This window comes from Marmota monax, unplaced genomic scaffold, assembly GCF_021218885.2.
Source record: "Marmota monax isolate L192 unplaced genomic scaffold, Marmota_monax_Labrador192_F-V1.1 WCK01_AAM20220418_F8-fsc00012, whole genome shotgun sequence".
Taxonomy (NCBI): domain Eukaryota; kingdom Metazoa; phylum Chordata; class Mammalia; order Rodentia; family Sciuridae; genus Marmota; species Marmota monax.
In genome coordinates, this window is record NW_026695227.1 from 11,376,118 (window position 1) to 11,397,483 (window position 21,366).

A 21,366-nucleotide genomic window follows, 5' to 3' on the forward strand; every position below is an offset into this window, starting at 1 on the left:
TTGAGAATTAAAACAATAATGAGATACTATTACAAACCTATTTGAATTAATAAAATCCAAAAAACTAACAATATCAAATGCTGAAGAAGATGTGGAGCAACAGGAACTTACATTTATCGCAAGTATGTAAAATCATATAGCCACATTTAAAACAGTTTAGCAGATTCTTAAAAAGCCAAACATTTTGCTGCCATATATTGCAGCAATCATTTTCCCAGGTATTTACTCAATTGAGCTGAAAACTTATGTCCACACAAAAATCTGCACATGAATATTGATAGAAGCTTTATTCCAAATAAGCCAAAACTGGAAGTAACCAAGATGTCCTTTGATATGCAAATGGATAAACAAACTGTGGTACATTCACACAATGACTATTATTCACTGATAAAAAGAGATGAGCTATCAAGCCATGAAAAGACATGGAAGTAATATATATTAATAAGTAAAGAGCTTGTCTGAAAAGGCTACATGCTGTATGCTTCTAATTATAAGATATTCTAGTAAAGGTGAAACGGTAGGAATAGGAAAAGATAACCATTTGTCTGGTATTCTGGAAAAGGAGGGAGGGATGATCAGGTAAAGCACAGGGGATACTTTAGGATGATGAAAACTGTCTCCACGGTAGTGTAATGGGGACTAAGTGATTATATCCATTTATCAAGACACTTAGAAATGTAAAATGCAAAGGTTGAACCTTAATATAAAAGCAAATTAAAAAAAATCATTTAGAAGTTTGAGGAATATCAAGAAAGAAAATAGAAAGAATTTAATTGTATTACAAATGTATGAAATGACCTTACTGAATGGGGTAGAGAGAAAATAAGTTACCTAAGTAATTTGGATAAAGAATGGAATCTCTAAGAAGAAAAGCAGGAGGAATTCCATATAAGAACTATACTATAGTTGATCAAGATATTTCTTATCATGGTAATAATTCTGTTATTAATAATTCTGGTATTGTTATATGTACATAATGTCATTAAACAATTAAGTAAGTGGATGGTGGGAGTCAGGTTTCTCAAAGTTGGATGGGAGTGTACAGATCAAGAAGAGATTATGCTAAAATAATCCCTGTGGATAAACAGGGATTAATATTGGAGACACTAGTAAGAATTCATGTGTAGCTCCAGAGAGGTATTGTTAAACACAGTAATATTTATAGATATGTATGTAGATTAATATACACATATAAATTTATTTGTTGTACCAGCTGAGAGGCCCTAAAAGAAATTGTTATGGTTTAGATGTGGTGTCCCCCAAAAGCTCACATGTGAGACAATGCAAGGAGGTCTGGAGGAGAAATGATTGAGTTATATAGCCCTAACCTAACCAGTGAATAAATTCTTCATGGGATTAACTGAGTGGTTGCTAGAGGCAGATGGGGTGTGGCTGGAGAAAGTGGTTCACTGGAGGTACGGCTATGGGGTATATACTTTGTATTTGGAGAGTGGAGTCTCTGCTTCCTGATCACCACCATGTGAGCTGCTTTCCTCTCCTACATTCTTCTGCCAGGTTGTTCCTGTCTCATCTGGAACACTGAGGAGTGGAGTCCACTGTCTATGGATTGAGACCTCTGAAACCGTGAGCCCTTAAAAACCTTTTCCTCCTCTGCAGTTGTTCTTGTCATCTGTTTAGTCACAGCACTGAAAATGCTCACTAAAATAGAAATAGCATCTCAGAAGCAATGAGTACACCTAGAATCCAGATCCTTTCTCCAATAAAAGGAACCAGGGCTTCTTGGAAAAATATCTGATTGTAGAACAGGAGTACTCGAAAGGTATAAAATGAGCCTACAGCACCACAAAATAAGGCAGTGAGAAACTAAAACAAATAAACACAATCACAATACTAGTGGCATGTCTAAGTGACATACAAAGTATAAAATAAATTTCCTTGAGTCTACAGTAGTATAAATAAATGACTAAATAAATAAATGAGGGAAAAGAAATAAATGAAAAAAAATTCCAATGCAATGATGTAGATACACCACCCTAAACAAAGGGAATGCGCATAACACCCTCCTCCTTAGTTGTGGACACGCAGAATTCTTTCCTTTTAAAGAAGGTGGTGTGGAAAGAGGACAGGCAGCAACTTTATAGCAGAGAAACCTGACAAACACTACTTTAGCTAGACCCTTAAAGTCAACATCGACATGCTTAATTGCATAGAAAGTATATAATTGATATGATGTGACAAAAAATGCACTTTACTCAGTGGTCATCCTCCCCAAACTGCAAGCCCAAGTCTAATTAAAACATCTGACAAATTCCAATCAATGGACATCCTGCCATATACATGAATCTCAAAACTTTCAAGGTCATCAAAAACAAAAACAGTATAACTATTGTACAAATAGTTAGAAGAAATGCTAGAAGAAAAACTTCTTTATATTTTTACCATAAAGAAGTCATAAATGTTTGAGAAGACAGGTATGTTCAATTTGATTACAACAATGAATGCATACATTGAAACATCTCAGGATACCCCATTAGTATGGATAATTTTTGTTTTGATGTGTTAAAAAATTCCACATAAAAATAATTTAAAATAAAGAAAACGAGAACAGTCTAACAAATATTCACAGTCAAAAAGACCCTAGGAGAAATGACAACTAAATGTAATGTGTTTTTTTACTTTCATGGGATCCCCAAATAGGAAAAAAAAAAAAAAAAAAAACCAACCTTGTTGAAAGCAAAGAAAATCTGAATAAACTATGGACTTTGGTAAATAATGATCTAATAAGATTGGTTCATTACTTACAACAAATGTAGTTATACTAATGTAAAATATTAATAAGAGGAAATTGTATATGGGGGAAACACATGGGAATTCTCTATTATCTGCTTCATTTTTCTGTAAATATGAAACTGCTCTATGAAAATAAAGATCTATTAATTTAAAAATATATGAATTATAATAGTGAATATCTTTGAATATTTGGCAGCTATTTTTTTCCAAATCACATTTAATGATAAGAGAAAACACACTAAAATGTTAAGTGCAACTGAAGCTGCAAAATAATTTGAAAGGAAGAAGTTCATCCTGTTTAATAAACAGAATATACAAAAATAAATGTATGACAGGTTTCATATCAAAAAATCTGCAATTTTAAGTAAATTTTATTTTTTCCATTAAATATTTTTTGTTTTTAAAATATTTTGTATAATAAGATCATATTTTTTTAATATCAGGAAAACACACACAGTATTTTTTTTTAAAGTTGTCTGGGTCCTCCATAAAGCTCCATTTTTATCTCTGTGAGAATAGAAGGGGATGTAAGATATCAAAATACCAAAAGTTCTTGGGTGACCCAATCATTTCTAGAATTCTTTCCAATTCTAAGATCATGAGAATGGCATAAATAAAAACCATAATCCATGGCCTAGCTCTATATCTGATAGGGATCCAGAAATATTTATCACATAATTCCCAAATAAATTAGTTAACATACATTTCGTGTCAGAGAGACTTGGTATTTGCCAGTGTCTAACAGACTAGAAATGAGTACAACAACTCAGTATTATGTAGTGTACATGCAGTATATTTTTGGTTTATAATATGTCTTTGCATGCCATTACTGGTTGATTTGATTGAAACAGGAAACATGTTCTTGCTTGTGGTGTGGAATTCATGGTTGGGACATACACAGGTGTAAGTAGGTGTTTGTAAGCATCAGCAACATAAAGCTCACATCCATTGTGTATGAGCTTGTACTGGTTTATTTGCCTTACTGTTGAAATAAGTCCCTGTGCATATCACTTTCAGGCTGTTGTCAAAAAATGTTAAAGAGAGTCAGAGATGAAATCTTAAAAAGAATAACTCCAGAAGCTCAACAAAATGGGGAGCACATCTTGGAGTTTAAGAGAATCACTAATTTTTAAATACACAGTAGGCCTAACCATATCAATTTTGGACTATAGAAGAAATAGACCTAAGATATATTAATGTATTAAGTTTTAAAAATGTAATTAAATTCTAAAAGTTTAAAAAATGTAATTAAATTCTAAAATGGTCCTTGATGAAAAGAAATTACTGGACATAAACAAACAAGACTGAGATATTTGACAGGGCGGTGACTTTTGTGGGCTCGGCTGCCACATTCCATTCTTGCATCTAAGTTTCACTCAACCACAACTCACTTGTGTGTGGAAAATAAGGAAGACATCAGAACATAAATGTATGATTTTAAAAATCCAGAGATGTACATCTAAGTGTTTCTGAGAAAGAATACTGTTCATCTTCATTGCATTTGGTTTCTGTTTTGTCCAATTTAACTTTATGAGCATAAAGGAAAAAAAAAACACCTAGGAGTTAAAATCAAGGTACTGAAACCACACAGCAGAAATGACTCGATTTCCTTTTCCAGCCTTTACCTTCTGGTTCATTTTTGATGAGCTCCTCCATTTTCCTCTGCTTCAAGGTGTCAACAACATCAGCCAAGCTGCCCTTGCGCCGCTCAGGAGTCCCCAGGGCTGCGCTAGACAAGGATTCGCCACTCTGTCGCCCACCTTCTTCTGCCTTCTGAGGTGAGGTAGATGAGTTGTGTGGAGCGAATGAAGACATAACTTTATTGCCATCAACTTCCTGAAAGACAAAACAAAAGAAAAAAGATTTTTTTGTTGTTTGTTTAAAGTTCAGTAAAATGCTTTTTAAATTGGTCATGTGGCTCATTGAGTTGACACATTAAAAAGTGGCATGTCACTTTTTGCAAGAGCAAAAGAACAAAGACATTTCAGAAAAGTAAGGTAACTTTACAGCACTAGAGTGAGTCAATGACCAACTCTTAGGAAAAATCAAAATATAAGGCTTTTCTCCCTTAAACTGAAATAATAAAGCCTAAAAGTAAATAAATGACAGTATAGTCTTATACAAAACCTATATTGACGAGATTTTCTTATTTTTCTTCTTTTGCTTGAAAGTCTTAAGATTTATCCATGAGCATTAAATGTATTGGTCCTCCGGATTAAGGTTCTTCATGACATTGTTATATTTAAGCAAATAGCAGTATATGTATATTATTTTCATTTTAAGTAGCTGCCTCTTCTTGATAGCACTCTTAATTAAAATGGGCTCCTCCCCTAGTCCTCCACCACATTCGTAGGCTTTTAAGAAAACACAAGTGATTTAGATATCGGACAAGAATATTGCAAGTTCATTTTTGCTTATGCTGAGGGTCTTGCTGATCTCATTTGTTATCCAAAACACACGTTGATTCCAAATACTCTTTGCTATTTTGTATTTTGAGCCTCCTTGGCCCTATAATAAAGAAGCAATTTTTGCTTCTATTTTCATGTATATTTGTATTAAAATAATTTATTCTATAATTCTAAATATTAAATAATATTTTTGTATTAATATGTTGTCATCATGTTTCCCCATGAATTCTACCAGAACTTTGCAACATGTATACTATTTAGGGAATATTTTGTATCTAATACACTAAATTGATTTTTCAGGCACTTTTAAGGAGTGAAATTGAAATGATAAAAAACAATTTTTTACTTAAAGGTTTTCATAATATAGTCCATTAATTTCATAATCCTTTAACTTCCTACAAGGCAGAGTTCTTAAAAATAAAACTAAGTCCTAAAAACTTTTATTATCACCCTAAGTGTATTTCTTATATCTACAGTGTTAAAAGTTTCCATTAAAATATATTTGAGTGTGAACATATTTAATATTCAGAATAACAGATTACACCTGTTCACATATTCCTTCTCTACCTATTTAAGTCATATTAATAGGTTCTGTTGACTCCAGAAAAGTGACAAATCACATTGATTGATATCTAATGTTTTTAAGGTTAATGTTTTTAATGCTAATATTTTTAACTAGCTTAATAATACACTAAAAATACTTAACTAAAAAACCTGTCATGCAATTTTTTTAAAGTAGATTAAAAATAGAGATGTCAATGCAAACAATATGGTAATATGATTGTGCACTAATGGATATGAGCGAATATAAGGACATTAGCTGTGGTAAAACATAGCTATGGATGGGGCTATGACATGTGTAGAAAGCAAAAAAAAAATGTGTTTATACAATCTTCCAAATTGTTATTCTAAATCCCAAATGATTTCCATTTCTTACAAACATTAAGGAAAATGCTTCTGATGTACTACCCTTTGACTGAACTATACATACTTTAGTTTCTAATGTACTTGGGTTTAGAAAACAATATGCATAATGTAATAATTATAATCCTCTGCAGGTGAAGATACACTTTCAGAATTGTATATTTAAAACCCACAAATAAAAATGAGCAAACACATTAAGCATGTGCATGTGTGCACACGCACACCACACACACACACACACACACACACACACTCCTCTCCAGAAAAGAGCAGTCACAAATTTTTTCAGTAAACAGGCATGCTTTTATGGATGGTCTATAACACATCAGCATAGTTTTGTGTATATTACATGTTATTTTTCCATGTAATATTTTTCTTCTCATTTATTTCTGGGGACCAAAGCAGAAACACTCCAATGCTACCTTCATTTTGAACATTTTTATTTGTACTTTATTTTCACATTAAATGAAGACAAACTATAGAAGCAAGAATTGGTAGCTAACCTTCATTTGCCATAACTGGAAATTGCATGCATGCATCTTTCTATAGTATATCATCACTAGAGGGAATGGCACTCATATCTGCATGCAGTCAAATATACCGAAATATCCTAAAAATACTTTCAAATAAAATATCCCATTTTTCAGGTCTCTCATTTTCCACACCTTGCAAAGTGGAAAAAAATATCTTTAGAGAGTTTAACATATTTCACAAGAATTCTAAATTCAGTTGCTGTGGTAGAATTACAATAAATAAATTAATTAAACATCATTGCTATTACAGGCAGGAATATTTATCTTATCACTATTTCACCTGTCTGATTAGATTTTAGCCTCTGGCACTGTTGATCATTTTTAACAGTATGATGTAGTTAACAGCTGCTTCAGTGTGGGACTTCACTGTTCATTTGCATGGTGAATAACTTGATAAGGAGTGCTGGCACAGTCTCCAAGCAAAGAAGTCCTAAGCATCTTCAGTTTCTTCCCTGGGATTGCCTGTGCCATACATGAAGTAATGACTACATGTTTCTCTGGACTCTGCCAACAAGTAAAATCCAGAGTCAACTAAGGGATATGTGACCCACCCCTGCCATATGTATTTCATCATGTCTCATAGATTCTAAGTATTAGTAAGCTTCAGGGTTTTGCAGATGAGCTCACAGTGATGTATGCCTTCTAAAGTTCAATGATAAAAAAGGTTCTAAACTTTTAGAATGAAGTTGATAATCTTCCTTTGTTATTCTTCAACAAGCTTACTTAATCTTATCACCTTTGTAACCAAGAGAAAAAAAAAAGGGGTATGCCAAAACATCTATCCTCATCGAAATACCTTTTCTTTTTCTTTTTTTTAAAGAGAGAGAGAGAGAGAGAGAGAGAGAGAGAACTTAAATATTTATTAATTTTTAGTTTTCGGTGGACACAACATCTTTGTTTGTATGTGGTGCTGAGGATCGAACCCGGGCTGCATGAATGCCATGCGAGCGGCTACCTCTTGAGCCACATCCCCAGCCCAAAATACCTTTTCAATTCCTATCAAAAATATCATTTTGCTATGAACTTGAGAAAAACATTGTGTCAATTTTAATATTTAAATTTTATTTGGATATTCAGATGAAATAAAGATATATACACATTTCCTTCATCATTTGAAATAAAGGTATACAAGTTTCCTTTATTATTCAAAGGAAATTCCATTCCTTTTGTGGTTTTTATCCACAAGAAACACATTATTGTGTTGACTTGTCTTGTTTGTTTGTTTGCCAGGCAAAATCTTTAGGTCTCATTTTAATTTTTTTATTTGTTCTAATTAGTTATATAACTTTTTGGTCCTATAAACTGAAGTGCATAAAGAGTAGTAAAATAATGACATTTAATAATCTATCAGAATAAAAGTGATAAAATAATAGGTAATATTTACTGAATACTTACTTTGTGTTAGACATGGCTCAAAGTGCCTATGTACATAAATTTAATTAATTTCATGTCAAGTGTAACTATGATTTCCATTTCATAGCTAAAGAACCTGAACTGCACAGACTGAAAAATACCTGAGGTCACATGTATGATAAATCACAGGCTAGAAAATCAAATCCAATCTACTGGGCTCTGGAGTCCTTCTTAACCTTAGTGCTACTTACTGTGCCTCTTGTTAAAAACCAAAACCAACCAAACAAACAAAACCAACGAGGTGAAGCAGCTCAACTATCTAATTCCAGCTACTTTGGAGGTTGAGGCAGAAGAATCACAAGTTTGAGGCCCACATAGGCAATTTAGTGAAATCCTACCTCTAAAATTAAAAAATAAATAAATAAAAGGGATAGGGAGGTAGTTGAATCATAAAGCACTTGGCTACCATATGAGAGGCCCTGGGTTCAATCCCCAGCACTGAAAACAAACAAACAAACAAACAAAACTATCAACTCTATTTTATTAATGTTACAAGTGAACAAATATGCTGTCTTCTTATAATGAAGTATGAAAATGAGAGTTTTCCATTCCAATATGCCTAAAGAAAAGAAATAGCATAAATTCCTTCAAATTAGTTAAACCAACTATCTTCCAGTTTCCTAAAGCTCTGTCCATTCAAATATCCACTCGCTTATATCACATTAAAAAATATGAACTTGGACATTTAAAGCCAACACACAGAATTTTTTTCTAAGTGGCTATTCAGAGTAATGTTACTAGATAATTTATGTTTTATAAACTATTAGTATGAAATCTGTGAGTCTCTCTTTTTAAATATTTTTTAGTTGTAGTAGGATACTTTTATAAATACCTTTATTTTATTTTATTTTTATGTGGTGCTGAGGATCAAACCCAGCATCTCACATGTGCTAGGCAAGCACTCTACTACTGTGCTATAACCCCAGCCCTGGGTATCTTCTTTCTAACAAAATTAAGTTTTGAACTTAGAAAAATGCTAAGACAGAAGATGTGAACTATCATAATTTGATTCTCATTAATGCAAGTTCATTAATTTTGGTATTATGTAGAAATAGCATAAAATGAACTACAGATAGAGCGAAAGTGCTTTGCAATTCAAAATTTTTCCATGGTTATATTCTTCATCTAACCCCAGGCTATTCTTGTAAAAAATCACCATGAAAAGATGCAACACAATTGAAAAGTATCTTAAAAGATGCAATGTTTGTTTATTCCTTAACTTCTATAAAAAATGGATAAAACATTTCTTATTACAAATGTTTTTCTTGAAACAAACTTTCACTACTTTTAATCTCTTTTGTCAAATTGGAAGATGCCAAATTTAGTATAGTAATAGCAGAATATGTGAGTATTTTATATGTATAAGTAGTTATTTCAAATATTTTTAAACTTTTTTTGCTGAAGATAATTTTTGATAACATTTCTCCATGGAAATCTAAACCACATTTTATTCCTTTTTGATCAGAGATCTCTTAATGATACTATAAACATTCTCTTAAATACACATGCACATGTGTACACACAAACATATACTCATGCAATTGCACATATTGTCACATGGAATTTTAGAGAGTTAATTACTTTTCTACTTTCAGAATTTCAGCTGTAAATCTACACCATGACATCATACAGCAACTGCTGTTTACCATGGATTCCAGCTTAAGAATCTGTGACCTAAATGTATATCAGAAAGTACTATAAACTCATCAATATCTACAATTATTCTAAATACCCAGTTATTTGCCACCCCAAACCCCCTCAAACAACAGCTTCCATTGACATTTGATAATGATAAAGTTAACTAAAGGGATATAGAGCAGGAACTTAAAATATTAGTGCTCCAAAGGTAAGCAATTACAAAGAGATAAATATTTCAGTTGTTCTTTCAAATACTAATCTTCCTGAAAACAGGATGTCAATATAAGAAGGATACACTGAGACAAAACCAACACTTGACAAAAAATTCAATAGAGAACACTAAAAACTTTTTCTTTGGTTGACACGATCAAATTTAGTATTCTGGGAACAAGATATGGTCAGTTCTGAATACCTACAAAACAAAAGTTAGCACTTACAGACAGACCTTTGATGGGTGTTGTTATACTTGTGATTATAGCTGACTTTAAAGCCATTCAATTTAAAGTCTTTCCTTAGCTTTTTGCTGAAAAATAGCTGCCTAATGTGTACTTAGGTCTGATATTTCGAGAGAAAAAAAAAAGGAAAATGACAGAAGCAGTTTTGTTTGGGCTATTTCTGTATTCATCTACCCAGAGAGAGCTTATCACAACTGGTAATCCTTCTATACTGAAAAAAGCCACCAAGAATACTTCTCTAAAACTTAGCAGAGTTTTTATAATAGCAAAATCCCTTAGTGCCTAAACAACTACAAGGTTCACTAATAAAGAGTTCAGATTTTAGATGAATTGTTCATATATTTATCTGGGGAAGAGGCCAACAAGCTAGATAGATAGATAGATAGATTGATTGATTGATTGATTTAAAAAAAAAAAAATTCTTAGGAGAGTGTGATGGTCACATGCCAGACTTGGAAGCACTGGCCTATTCTAGATTCCTTGCAAGCTACAGACTTAAGTACCCAATGACAGTTTTTAAGGAATACTTATATACATTTCAAGAACTATGAGATTCTTTGAAAATTAGTACTTTGGATCCTTAATATCCAAACATCACAACATGCATAATATTGGTGGGAATTCTAAAATGCTTCAATAGATAGTGTTATCTATTTTTGCTCTGGGATCTACTGAAAGCTCTATAGTTCATGTCCTGCATAGCTCTAATTTTAGAGACTACTAAAGTTATCTTACAAGATTTCTTTAATGCACACATAACCTGCTCTTGGGGCAGATCTAATACTCTATAAACAGTGACAGGATTCATCAAGTTTACTAAAAATTATTGTGTTATAAAAATGGTTCCACTATATTTCAAATATAGGCTCCTGCTCACACTTCATACATTTTCCCTGTATTTTGGGACAGCATAAACAGAAGTGTTTGATATTTTTTTTCAAAGTCCAAAAATATAGATTTTTTTAAAGATTGTTGTTCAATAGGATGGAAATTCTGCAAAAATCTAAGTTGGTTTGCATTTCTGTGCCAAGCACTGAGATGAAATATTATATTAGGCTTACATTTAATTACTGATCAGAAAAATAAAAATTAAAAATGCATTTTTTTCAAGATGAATTCACATGGTTCTAACAACAATAAAGGACAACTAAGATAGTTTAGCTTAGTGACAGGTGATTTGTATAAATATGATTTTCAAACATGGGTGCTTGAACTAATATCATTGGCATACCCAGTAATATTTTACACATTTTTGTCAGCCCTCCCTCTAGAATTCCTAAATCAGAAACTAAAAGGGTGGAGCTCAACCATATGTGATTTAACAAGCCTTCTGGGAGAGACTGATGTATACTAAAGTTTGAGAACCACTGTTATAAAATAAGCTGTGAGAGTTAATGAGAGAGAAAGAGGGAGAGTGAAAAGGGAGATGATTAGCAGCTGCAGTGGGGGAGAAATATATCATTACACTGATAGAACTTAAAGGATATGAGGAGAGAGAAAAAAGAAAATATATTCCACAGAAGAGAACTAATGGGGCTGGAGGAAAGGCAAGGGTAAAAGAAACCAGACATGTTGGAGACAAATGATTTTTTATAAATAGTCATGTGTCTGTTGATTTCTTATTAACTGCATAGATCCACAGATTGGAGAGTCTGAAATTTTTGGCAAAATTGCATGATTGAAATAGATTGTTTTAGAACTAAAGCAAAAAGGTGGTTTAAATTTATTGAACTTTTATCTGTTTTATACTATGAAGGAAAAACAATGTTTCCTTTAAAATTATTACCATATTTGCCACCTAACTTAAATCTAGTAAATGAAACTCAAATTTAAGGGCACATTTTCTGATTATCAATGAGATGCTAGAAACATGAAAGTTTCGAAAGTATATTCAATTTCATGTGCAGGCTACATGAGCAGAAGTCTCTCATTTCTTTCTATTTTTTTTTTTTTCCAAATACTCCTTCAGAATCACGTTTGGTAAGAATCTCAGAATTGCTGTATTCAAGAATAAAATGTATGTTTTCATGTGCTCTCAAAACCACTTAATAAGCAAAAGTGGCATTTAGAGAATTGCTAATACATTAACTAATAGAACCTGTAAAAACAAAGAACATTTTGTGCTGTGACAGCCTCATTATCTTCCTGCCGATGATTTGTGCGCTGTCTTACTTATGATTAAACATGGAGCAAATACACTCTAAGACATTTGATGATCTCTTCCCTGAGGGCTCAAAGGTCAACCATAAGATGTTTCTAAACAAAAATTAGACTGCACATCAAAACATTTCCATTTAACACTTATCATTTACAATAAACTTTCCATAACTAGCCACTGATGATATATAATTCTTATTATTTCTCAGAGAAGTCACCAGAACATTCCTGCTGCACTTGTTAGCCAACTAAATATATTCTCACTCACTCCCTCTCCATCTTCCTCCCTCCCCCCTCCTTAGTACAAAGGAAGAAATGAGGCTCAAGAGTATTCCTCAATAGGAAATCCTTCCAAAACTGGTTACGTTAGTTGCTAAGTATAAGGGAAGTTATGAAATGACTTTCTTATTTATTTTTTGTACCAGGGATTGAACTCAGGGGCACTCTACCACTGAGCCACACCCCCAGCTATATTTTGTATTTTATTTAGACACAGGGTCTCACTGAGTTGCTTAGCACCTCACCATTGCTGAGGCTGGCTTTGAACTTGCAATCCTCCTGCCTCAGTCTCCCAAGCTGCTGGGGATTACAGGTGTTAGTCACCGCACCCAGTGTGAAATGACTTTTTAATTCTCTCTATATACATAGCAAATAATAAGAGTTGAGATTTGGTTAAGTTAACAAGCCCTTTGCCAGCACTGCTTTTAAGTGGAAATTGACTATGTTTAATAATAAAGAGAATAGATTTTAATTCCTTTACTCTATTCAGTGAAATATGCCAGCAGTAAAGCAGAATAAAGTGGTGGCTAAGCAAGGTAGAATTGGGGCTGGTGTTGGGTTTAAATCCAGGTGCTATTATCTATTAACTATATAATCTTGGGCAAGTTATCTAAACTCTCTAGTCCTATTTCCTCATCCACAACAATGGGATAATAAAAGATAACTCATAGGTGCTTGTACATGTGAATATATACATGTGCACACACATATATACACATTAAATTGATCTCTGGAATTCAACACTAATGAAAAAATGTAAACAGTTAAAGGTGGAGCTATTATTTCATTCACTCCATTTTTGCTTCCATTGATGTAGTAAAAACCTGGGAATATAGCTCAGTGGTAGAGCACCTGTCTAGCATGAGAGATGTCTATATGGCATGGGCGGGGGGAGTGTGAATACTAACTTATGAGACAGCATAATGATAAATACAGAGAATCTGAAGACAAATACCTGTGTTTCAAATCCTGCTTCCACCATTCACTAGCTATTAAAAGTTTTTGAATATTTTTATGCCTTAGATTCTTATCTGCAAAATGGTGATAATTCTAGCATCTGCCTCATTAGGTTCTTAGAGTATTATGGGTCAAGATATAATGAATTATCTGAGTAAGGGGATTACATAAATTAAAATATGTACTACAAGTTACAAAACTCATAAAATGGTAACTGGGACTTGACAAGAGCTATATAATTATTTGTGTGTTCCAAGGAATAACCCAATATGTTAGGTTTTAAATATAAACAAAATATATAGTATGCAAGAGCAAATTTTTTAAAAAAGTCAAGCGCTTTGTCAGAAAGGTGAAAAAAATGTCAACAAGAGACAAACCCTTTTCCTATTCTTCCTACTAAATATAAGAAAACACATATAAAAGTAGTTTCACAGCATTTCAGATAAAATCAAACTGCATAAAAGGGAAACATTTTTATGGAATTTAAAACATTTTTAATGTGGCTTTAAAAAATTGGTTTATTTATTTTTTCCTTTTAGATATACATGACAGTTGAGTCTATTTTGACACAGAATACATACATGGATAATATCTTAATTTATGTAGGATCCCATTCTTATGGTTGTACATGCTGTGGAGTTTCACTGGTGGATTATTTATATATGAAAATAGGAAATTATATCTGATTCATTCTACTGTCTTTCTATTCTTATCCCCCTCCATAAAGATAACCTAGTATAAACTTTGTTTAGAAAGAAAGCCTCCCACCATGTATCACATAGGTTCAGTGGCTTTTACCTCTGTTCTATACTCAACTTTCAAATTTCACAGCTCCACGGTTCTCTACAAAGTAGTAAATCATGGAAATAATCAAAGAAAAGCATTGTTCAATTACAACTTGTTACCAAATAAAACTTAAAAGGCAAGGTTTTAAGACACTCAAAAGTAATGAATTGTTTCATAAATACATGACACTAATTACTTATATTGTGACATTTCTACATTTCTTTCCCATTTTTCTTTATTCTTGTGCAATACACACATCAAGATTTTTCTTTCTTCATGAGAATATTAGCAGTACTAGATTCTCTTGCACATTGATCCTGAGTTCCTTTACATTATAATTACAAAGCACCAATAAAGGGAACAGGAAGGACAGATAAGCACTAATTCTCCATTCTGTCTAGCTTCTCTCTTCTATGTTTCAGCAGTGCTGTGAATAAAATCCCTTATGGGCAACATGTCTTCTCAATGGATCAGGCTAACTTTCAGGGGAACGTCTGGCCCCTCTATCATGCCATCAGAGTAACTCCATCTTCCTATTTAAAAAATGCTAAGGGCATTTGTCAATACTAATCGAGGCTTTAAGTTACATGACTATGTTCACAGAAAAAGTAGCACTTTTTCTTTGAAAAGATCTTTTAGCGTGAGTTGACATGAGCAGTGATTTGAGAAAACAGAAGTGAAAGCTTTAGTGCATACTCTAAAAGTAATAATAAAGCAATATGTAGTCCACACATTTAAAAAAAATTTCCAACTAAATAAATGACTTAATTGGGTTATAAAGCAGAATTTCCTGATCCCACTTTAGTAGATGTATAAGGTATTCATTTTTTTTTCTAGTACTAGGGATTGAAACTTGCTACATCACCAGCCCTAGCAGGCATATGAGATCCATCACATAGCATGCACAATCACAGAGATATAGATGTTCTTTATGTAAAACATCTCTGTAAAGATGACCTATAACAGTTTAATAAGAAATTCTATATATAGATTTTATTTTAGTCTCTTAGTTTCAAAGGATTTTTAAAAACCATTAAACTACACATTTTCCTGACCAAATGCACAAAATCTGTTTAAATTCACTAAAACATCAGTAAAAATATAGCTACCACTTCTGCAGTTCTTAATGGCACTATTCTAAATGTTTTATGGACTTTATCTTTTATATTCTCAGAGGAATTCCATGAAGACTGTTATCCCTATTTAACGTGAGGAAATTAAGGTTTCTAAGAGTAATTTACCCAAAGTAATCACAGAAAATGTTAAGTTGAAGAATTAAACTAAAACTCATGCTGGTCATCATTCTGCTATGCTACTGTCCTCAGTAACATCAGGTACTGCAAGAGATACCCAAAATGTAAAAAAGCAAAGCTCATTCTGTCCTCAAAGAGTTCAAAATCTGAGAGGCATAGAAATACATATGAAACAATTAGTAATCATAACAACTATAATGAGTATTAATTTTAAGGGTAGCAAATTAGAAGCAAAAAATGCAGAAATTTAAAGGACAACATTGAAAACCAAAGAAAGATGGAAATCTCCTTTACATAGGACTAAGCACACACATTTTAGGATTTCTTATTTTATATGTTTCTATACCATTAAGAAAGGAGACATCTTGGAATATGAACCACATACCCCAGTTCTTTTTATCAGTATTCAACAAACACAAATTGACATAATTATAAAATTATTAAATCTTTATGCATAGTAGTCTTTATTTTATGCCTAGAAGAAATTATAGAGAAGAAAATATACAAAGCATTCTCAAAGACGTTACCCAGGAGATTTTGGTGTTCTGCTTTGGCACTGAAGGATTGAATCTGGGGGTGCTTTAGCACCAGCTATATCCTTACTTCTATTTATTTATTTATTTATTTATTTATTTATTTATTTATTTATTTATTTTTGAGGCAGATCTCACTAAATTTCTTAGGCTGGCTTCAAACATGTGATCCTCTTGCCTCAGCCTACCCAAATCACTGGGATTATTGGTGTGTACTACTGCACCTGCTCACCCAGGAAATATTTGAGTATATATACAAATACACATATACTATAGGGAAGAAAGTGGCTTAGCTCTCCAAAGTGGGGAATGATAAATAAAAAAAAAAAAAACTAAATACAAAGCTCATTTCACAAAGGGTCATGAGCGTCAAGAAGGAGAGTTTACATTTGACCTGGCAGGCAATGGAAAACTGTTGATTCTGTAGAGGGTTGATTCTATTGAAGTACCTTATTAGAAAGATTAGTCCAGCAGTTGTATGTAGGATGAATTGGACAGAGGGGAAAGTAAAAATCTCCACTGAATAGGAAACTCTTACCATGGCATGTATGTGACTATACAAAGCATTCTACTAGATTGTAGCAGTGAGAGTTCAAAAGAACCATCAAATTTATATGTCATTTTGATTATTAACTGGGGAAACAGGTTACACTCATCAATGAACTTTTCCAAACTGTACATATGCAAATTATTTTTGTTTGCTTTCTGTAGTGCATCCTCTTCCCCTTCTAATTCATCCCATTCAGAACTCAGGGACAATTACTTCTGTAGGCACATTGATGGGAATTAGTATGCCATATGGGGAAAGGCTAATAGATGCCTTAGGTAGCTAGATGTTCTAGACATGATCTTTGTAATGTATTAGATGACCGTGTATGAATGGGGATCTTTTTGTTTGTATTAAAATGTGCTTATATGTCTGAGGAATATACACATGATCTTTGATATTTTGTTTTTTCCAATTTAAATTATTACTAAAAGATCAAATCCTAAAGACAATTCGAAGGAAGAGATGATAGGATTAGATAACTTGTAAATAAAGAGAAAGGAGTCATAGATAAATGAGGTTCTTGCTTAGGAGGTAGAAATAATGATTATGGTGTTGACCAAAAATAATAATTAGCAAAGAGGATTTTTAAAATAGAGTCAGTATATCTAAAAAGTTTTAATATATCCATTTAAATTAATTAGTTTGTAAGTTGATCATTAGCTCTTATTTCTGACCCCAGTACTATAAATACTAAGTATCACATAATTACAGTCAGAAGATTGAAATGATGGCTTTATATTGAGATATTTAAATCTGTATGTAGAAGTGTCTGGAAATACAAGATACAGGTGAAGAAATGAGGGTTGTAAAATGGTAACTTAAGAACTATTTCTTTCCAATGAATTATTAAATCCATTTTAGGTCATCATCCTTCAGAATATGTCTATAGGGAGATCAAATGGGCAAGTCCTCTTCACATGTCTAAAATGGCTGTTATAAGTGGATAATACCTTCTCCTTATAAAATGTTGGTTTATCATGTAGATTTTTATAAGCTTATCACTATTAATAATTAGATTTTGAAAGATGTTTTATAAGGATAAATACACTCAGAAAAATAATAATGAGCACCTATAGAAGAAGCAAAACCTAAAAAGACATGAGAAGACTCTAGAACAAAAATGTCAGAATAAGAGATTTTAGTTATTCCATGAAGTAAGGCTATAGTAAGACAAAAAGATAGCACTGTAAAAATAAGGGGGAAAGAAACAGAACCAATTTTTCCCTTACTTACAATTAATGAATGGGATCTCCTCATGCTGAGTTCCTGGTGCTATACCTGTCATGCCTTATAGATGTCAGAATGAAGAGGAAGCAAATGTGATTTATCAATAGCAAAAAAATGTTTTTGTAGAAACCGTTTGCTATAAGTCCTCCAAGTTGTAATCACAGGTGTAAATTGGATCTAATAGTATTTTTCCCCCAGTAACATATTGCTTAGGTGGGGATGTACATATAAAAATTAAATTGAGTTTAAGTTATACTAAATCCTATGGTATACAGAGAGAAAATAAATAATTTTGCATTTTAGACAGATATGTTCCTACGTATAATTCTATATTAATTTCTATCTTTTGAATGTCCCTAGATATTTCTGATATTTCAGATTGACTCTGGCTTGGTACTCAATAACCTGCAAAAATGCCAATCCAAAATGAAGGCAGGTACTCTTTATATTCCCCCAAACCAAAAGAATAAAGAGAATATAGGATTTGTTTTGTGTTATAAAGCCACATTGTTTGACTAATGGAGATCAATTTAAATAGTCATTTTCTTTAAGCCTGAAATGTATTAAGACTAAGTCTCAGGGTGGGAACCAACCAGGTATCGCTATGCTTTAGCAGCTCTGAGATGATTCACACACACAGGCTTCTTACAAAAGTCCTTCGCTATCTATTCATTATACTTAGCAACATCAAACAGGGAAAAATAATTAAAAAGCTCCTATTGAGCACCTAGAGACCTTGAACATAGACAGGGGGTGAATACAAAGACAGAATATTTGGTTACAAGAGTCACACTTCATTCCTTTAATTAATTTTTTTATACAGTACATTTTTGGTTTTTCCATTATTTTCCTTCTACTCCCCTGGTTCTAACAGAGGTATACACATACATGTATATATTTCATTAAGGGGAAATAAAAGGGTTGTCTTTAGTTAAGATGTTTCCATTCACAGAGACTACACATTTAAAAAATAAATTGCCTGAATAAATTCAATTATCTAGAGAAGCAAAGGAAATCACATGCAAATGACATTATATGCCGAGGCCATTCCGACAGCTTCATGTTTATTTTTATTGTTTCAGTCAGTGGAAGGGAAAAGCTGTCAAAAATGTAACATCTCTTCCTTTTTAAAGGCCCAATATCCATGATACTAAAAATTGCATGAGCAATAATATTGAGAAAAGAAATTTGTCTACAACTGGAAATGGAGAAGGTTCAGATTCTCTCCAGCTCAATGCTAGCAGGAAAGTGGGCCCCCATATACCTTGCATGTATTTTCCCTACAAAAAGGAAAGAATACCATGTAATTTGCTAATAGTTCAACATCAATCCAGACAATGAAAACTGGCTTAAAAAATAGAGTATCTAAAAGAAAGTAATAAATCCACATAAGTCACATTATCCTGTAACGTGACTTAAGGTAAATTCTGCCTTCTGCCAACAGCACTGTAAATAGTATGTACCACAAAGGACTTTATCAGAAGAGACTTTTCAGCCATGTACATTCCTATTCCTCTGTGTGTATGTGTGTGTATGTGTAGGTGTGTGAAATTATATACATACATAACAGAGAGATCGAGAGAGAGAGAGAGAGAGAGAGAGAGAGAGAGAGAGAGAGATTGAGATTGATTCCCACCTGTCTTTTGAGATGACAAAAATAAGTGAATAAGATTTAGACTGACTTTGTGATACGTTCTTGCTGAAAATCCCTGGCTTTTTACACTGAATTTACGTGCTACCTGAGTTCTCTTGAAGCGTGAATATACCAAGTAAATGTGGCATATGTTTGTATTTTCTTGCCAATTCCAAATTCATTCATTCAAATCACTCACTGTAGGCCAAATTCTTATCCAATTCCACAGAGTCACTAATTTTCCTGGAAGTGAATAGCAGCTTTGTGCATGGAAACTGGGAAGTCAATAGCAGGTCTGTGCATGGAAGAACCATGCAACTAGTGGAAAGGATAAGAATTTGACCACAGGATTTCTTGAGTGTGGTAGAACCAAGTTGGAAATGACTTAAATGATGAAGTTTTCAACACTTTCACTTGGGTGTCAATCCAAGCCTTGACAATTTGAATAACAGAATTTTTTCTCTCTGGACTCAGTACGTATCTCTATTTTTGCTCTTTCTATGGCCATATTATATACCACTCTGATTCAATATGGATGAGGTTAACTCTTTAATATACTTGTATTACAATGTTCTCTGTCATAATTAATCTTAAATTTTATTCAGAACCTAAAATTATCTTCTGAGCAAAATAATAAAAGTACCGTTTATTAAACTGGATGTGCCAATCACTATATGGGTTTTTAATAAGCAGTTTCTCTGATCCCTCCTGACAGATCTATTATGTAGGAAATGTTTGCACTACTTGTACACATACTGAAACTGAGTTTAGCAGTAGGCTTAAGTTAAATGATAAATAATTTGAATCCACATCTAGCTGATTCCTACTAATGTACTTTAACCACTCTGCCATATAACTTCTCATCAGAATGAAATACCTAATTGTTTTAATTTTACAAACCTTAATCTAATTTTCTAGGCAAAGTCTGTATTGCTCCACATATGTCATCCTTCAATCCCAATACATTATTTTCAATGCCATGGTTTGAATTTATAATGTATTTTATTAAAATATTTAATTTTCTATATAATTTCCAATTGACTACATTTTATACCTCAACTTCCATGACTTGTATTTCCAAATGGAAATTAGGCAGTTTGGGCATACTTCTAAACAACACACATACCAATAAAGCATCCCACAAAATTTGTTAACCACGGACTTACTTTTTGGAAAGTATCCTGGGTCCTGGTAGGAATAAATAATCTAGAAATAAAACCCAATGTTTCTCATGACCTCTTCTAAATAAGTGAAAGTAAGAATACTATGTTTCCATTTTCTAGCTTTTGATGGCCCACCCTCTGCTCACTGGTCAGCTTTCTCTCAGGCATTGCCTATTTTAACCTTCAATGGTCAAAAGCAAATTCTAAGCCATAATGAGTTCATACTTTTTACACAGACCCCTTTACTTTCTAAACTCTCTGTTGGAGGGAATTGATCTTGACATGTTGTTGAAGTTCTTTTCTGTGGCTTCCCCCTGGCTCTCAAAAAAAATGAGAACATCTTTGAATGACATGCAAATCTGTCTATCCCCATTCTCCACTCTGCCTATGGATACAAGGGCAGTTTAACTCCTTGCTCTCAAAACCATGGGCCCCTATTTCCTCATTTCCTTGTCCCTTCCAAGAATACAACAAGCTTTGAAACTCTCTTTGGGTTTACATCCTTGGGCATTTACAATTTCAATAAATATTTGTTGAATACAGGACTTTCCTGAAATTCACAATTTCAAATCTTGTGTCTAAGCCGGTAATTTTCACATTTCTGTCTCGTGCAGGGAGATTTCCATCACATAATTTCAATCTTCTGTCTACCATCTGAGTATCTCAGTACCTCAAGCCTGGCATACATAAATGCAAACTCAGAATA

The 21,366-nt window shown here is 32.9% G+C and overlaps 1 protein-coding gene across 30 annotated transcripts in view; it reads right to left on the bottom strand.

The window, feature by feature from the left end:
- Positions 1 to 21,366, bottom strand: part of Sox5 (SRY-box transcription factor 5) — a 983,564-nt gene that overhangs the window by 293,385 nt on the left and 668,813 nt on the right. For all 30 annotated transcript variants that reach the window (XM_058576214.1, XM_058576205.1, XM_058576209.1 and 27 more), the window contains one exon: positions 4,377 to 4,587. In XM_058576214.1, the coding sequence (XP_058432197.1) occupies positions 4,377 to 4,587 (211 nt within the window). The remainder of the gene's footprint in view (positions 1 to 4,376; positions 4,588 to 21,366) is intronic.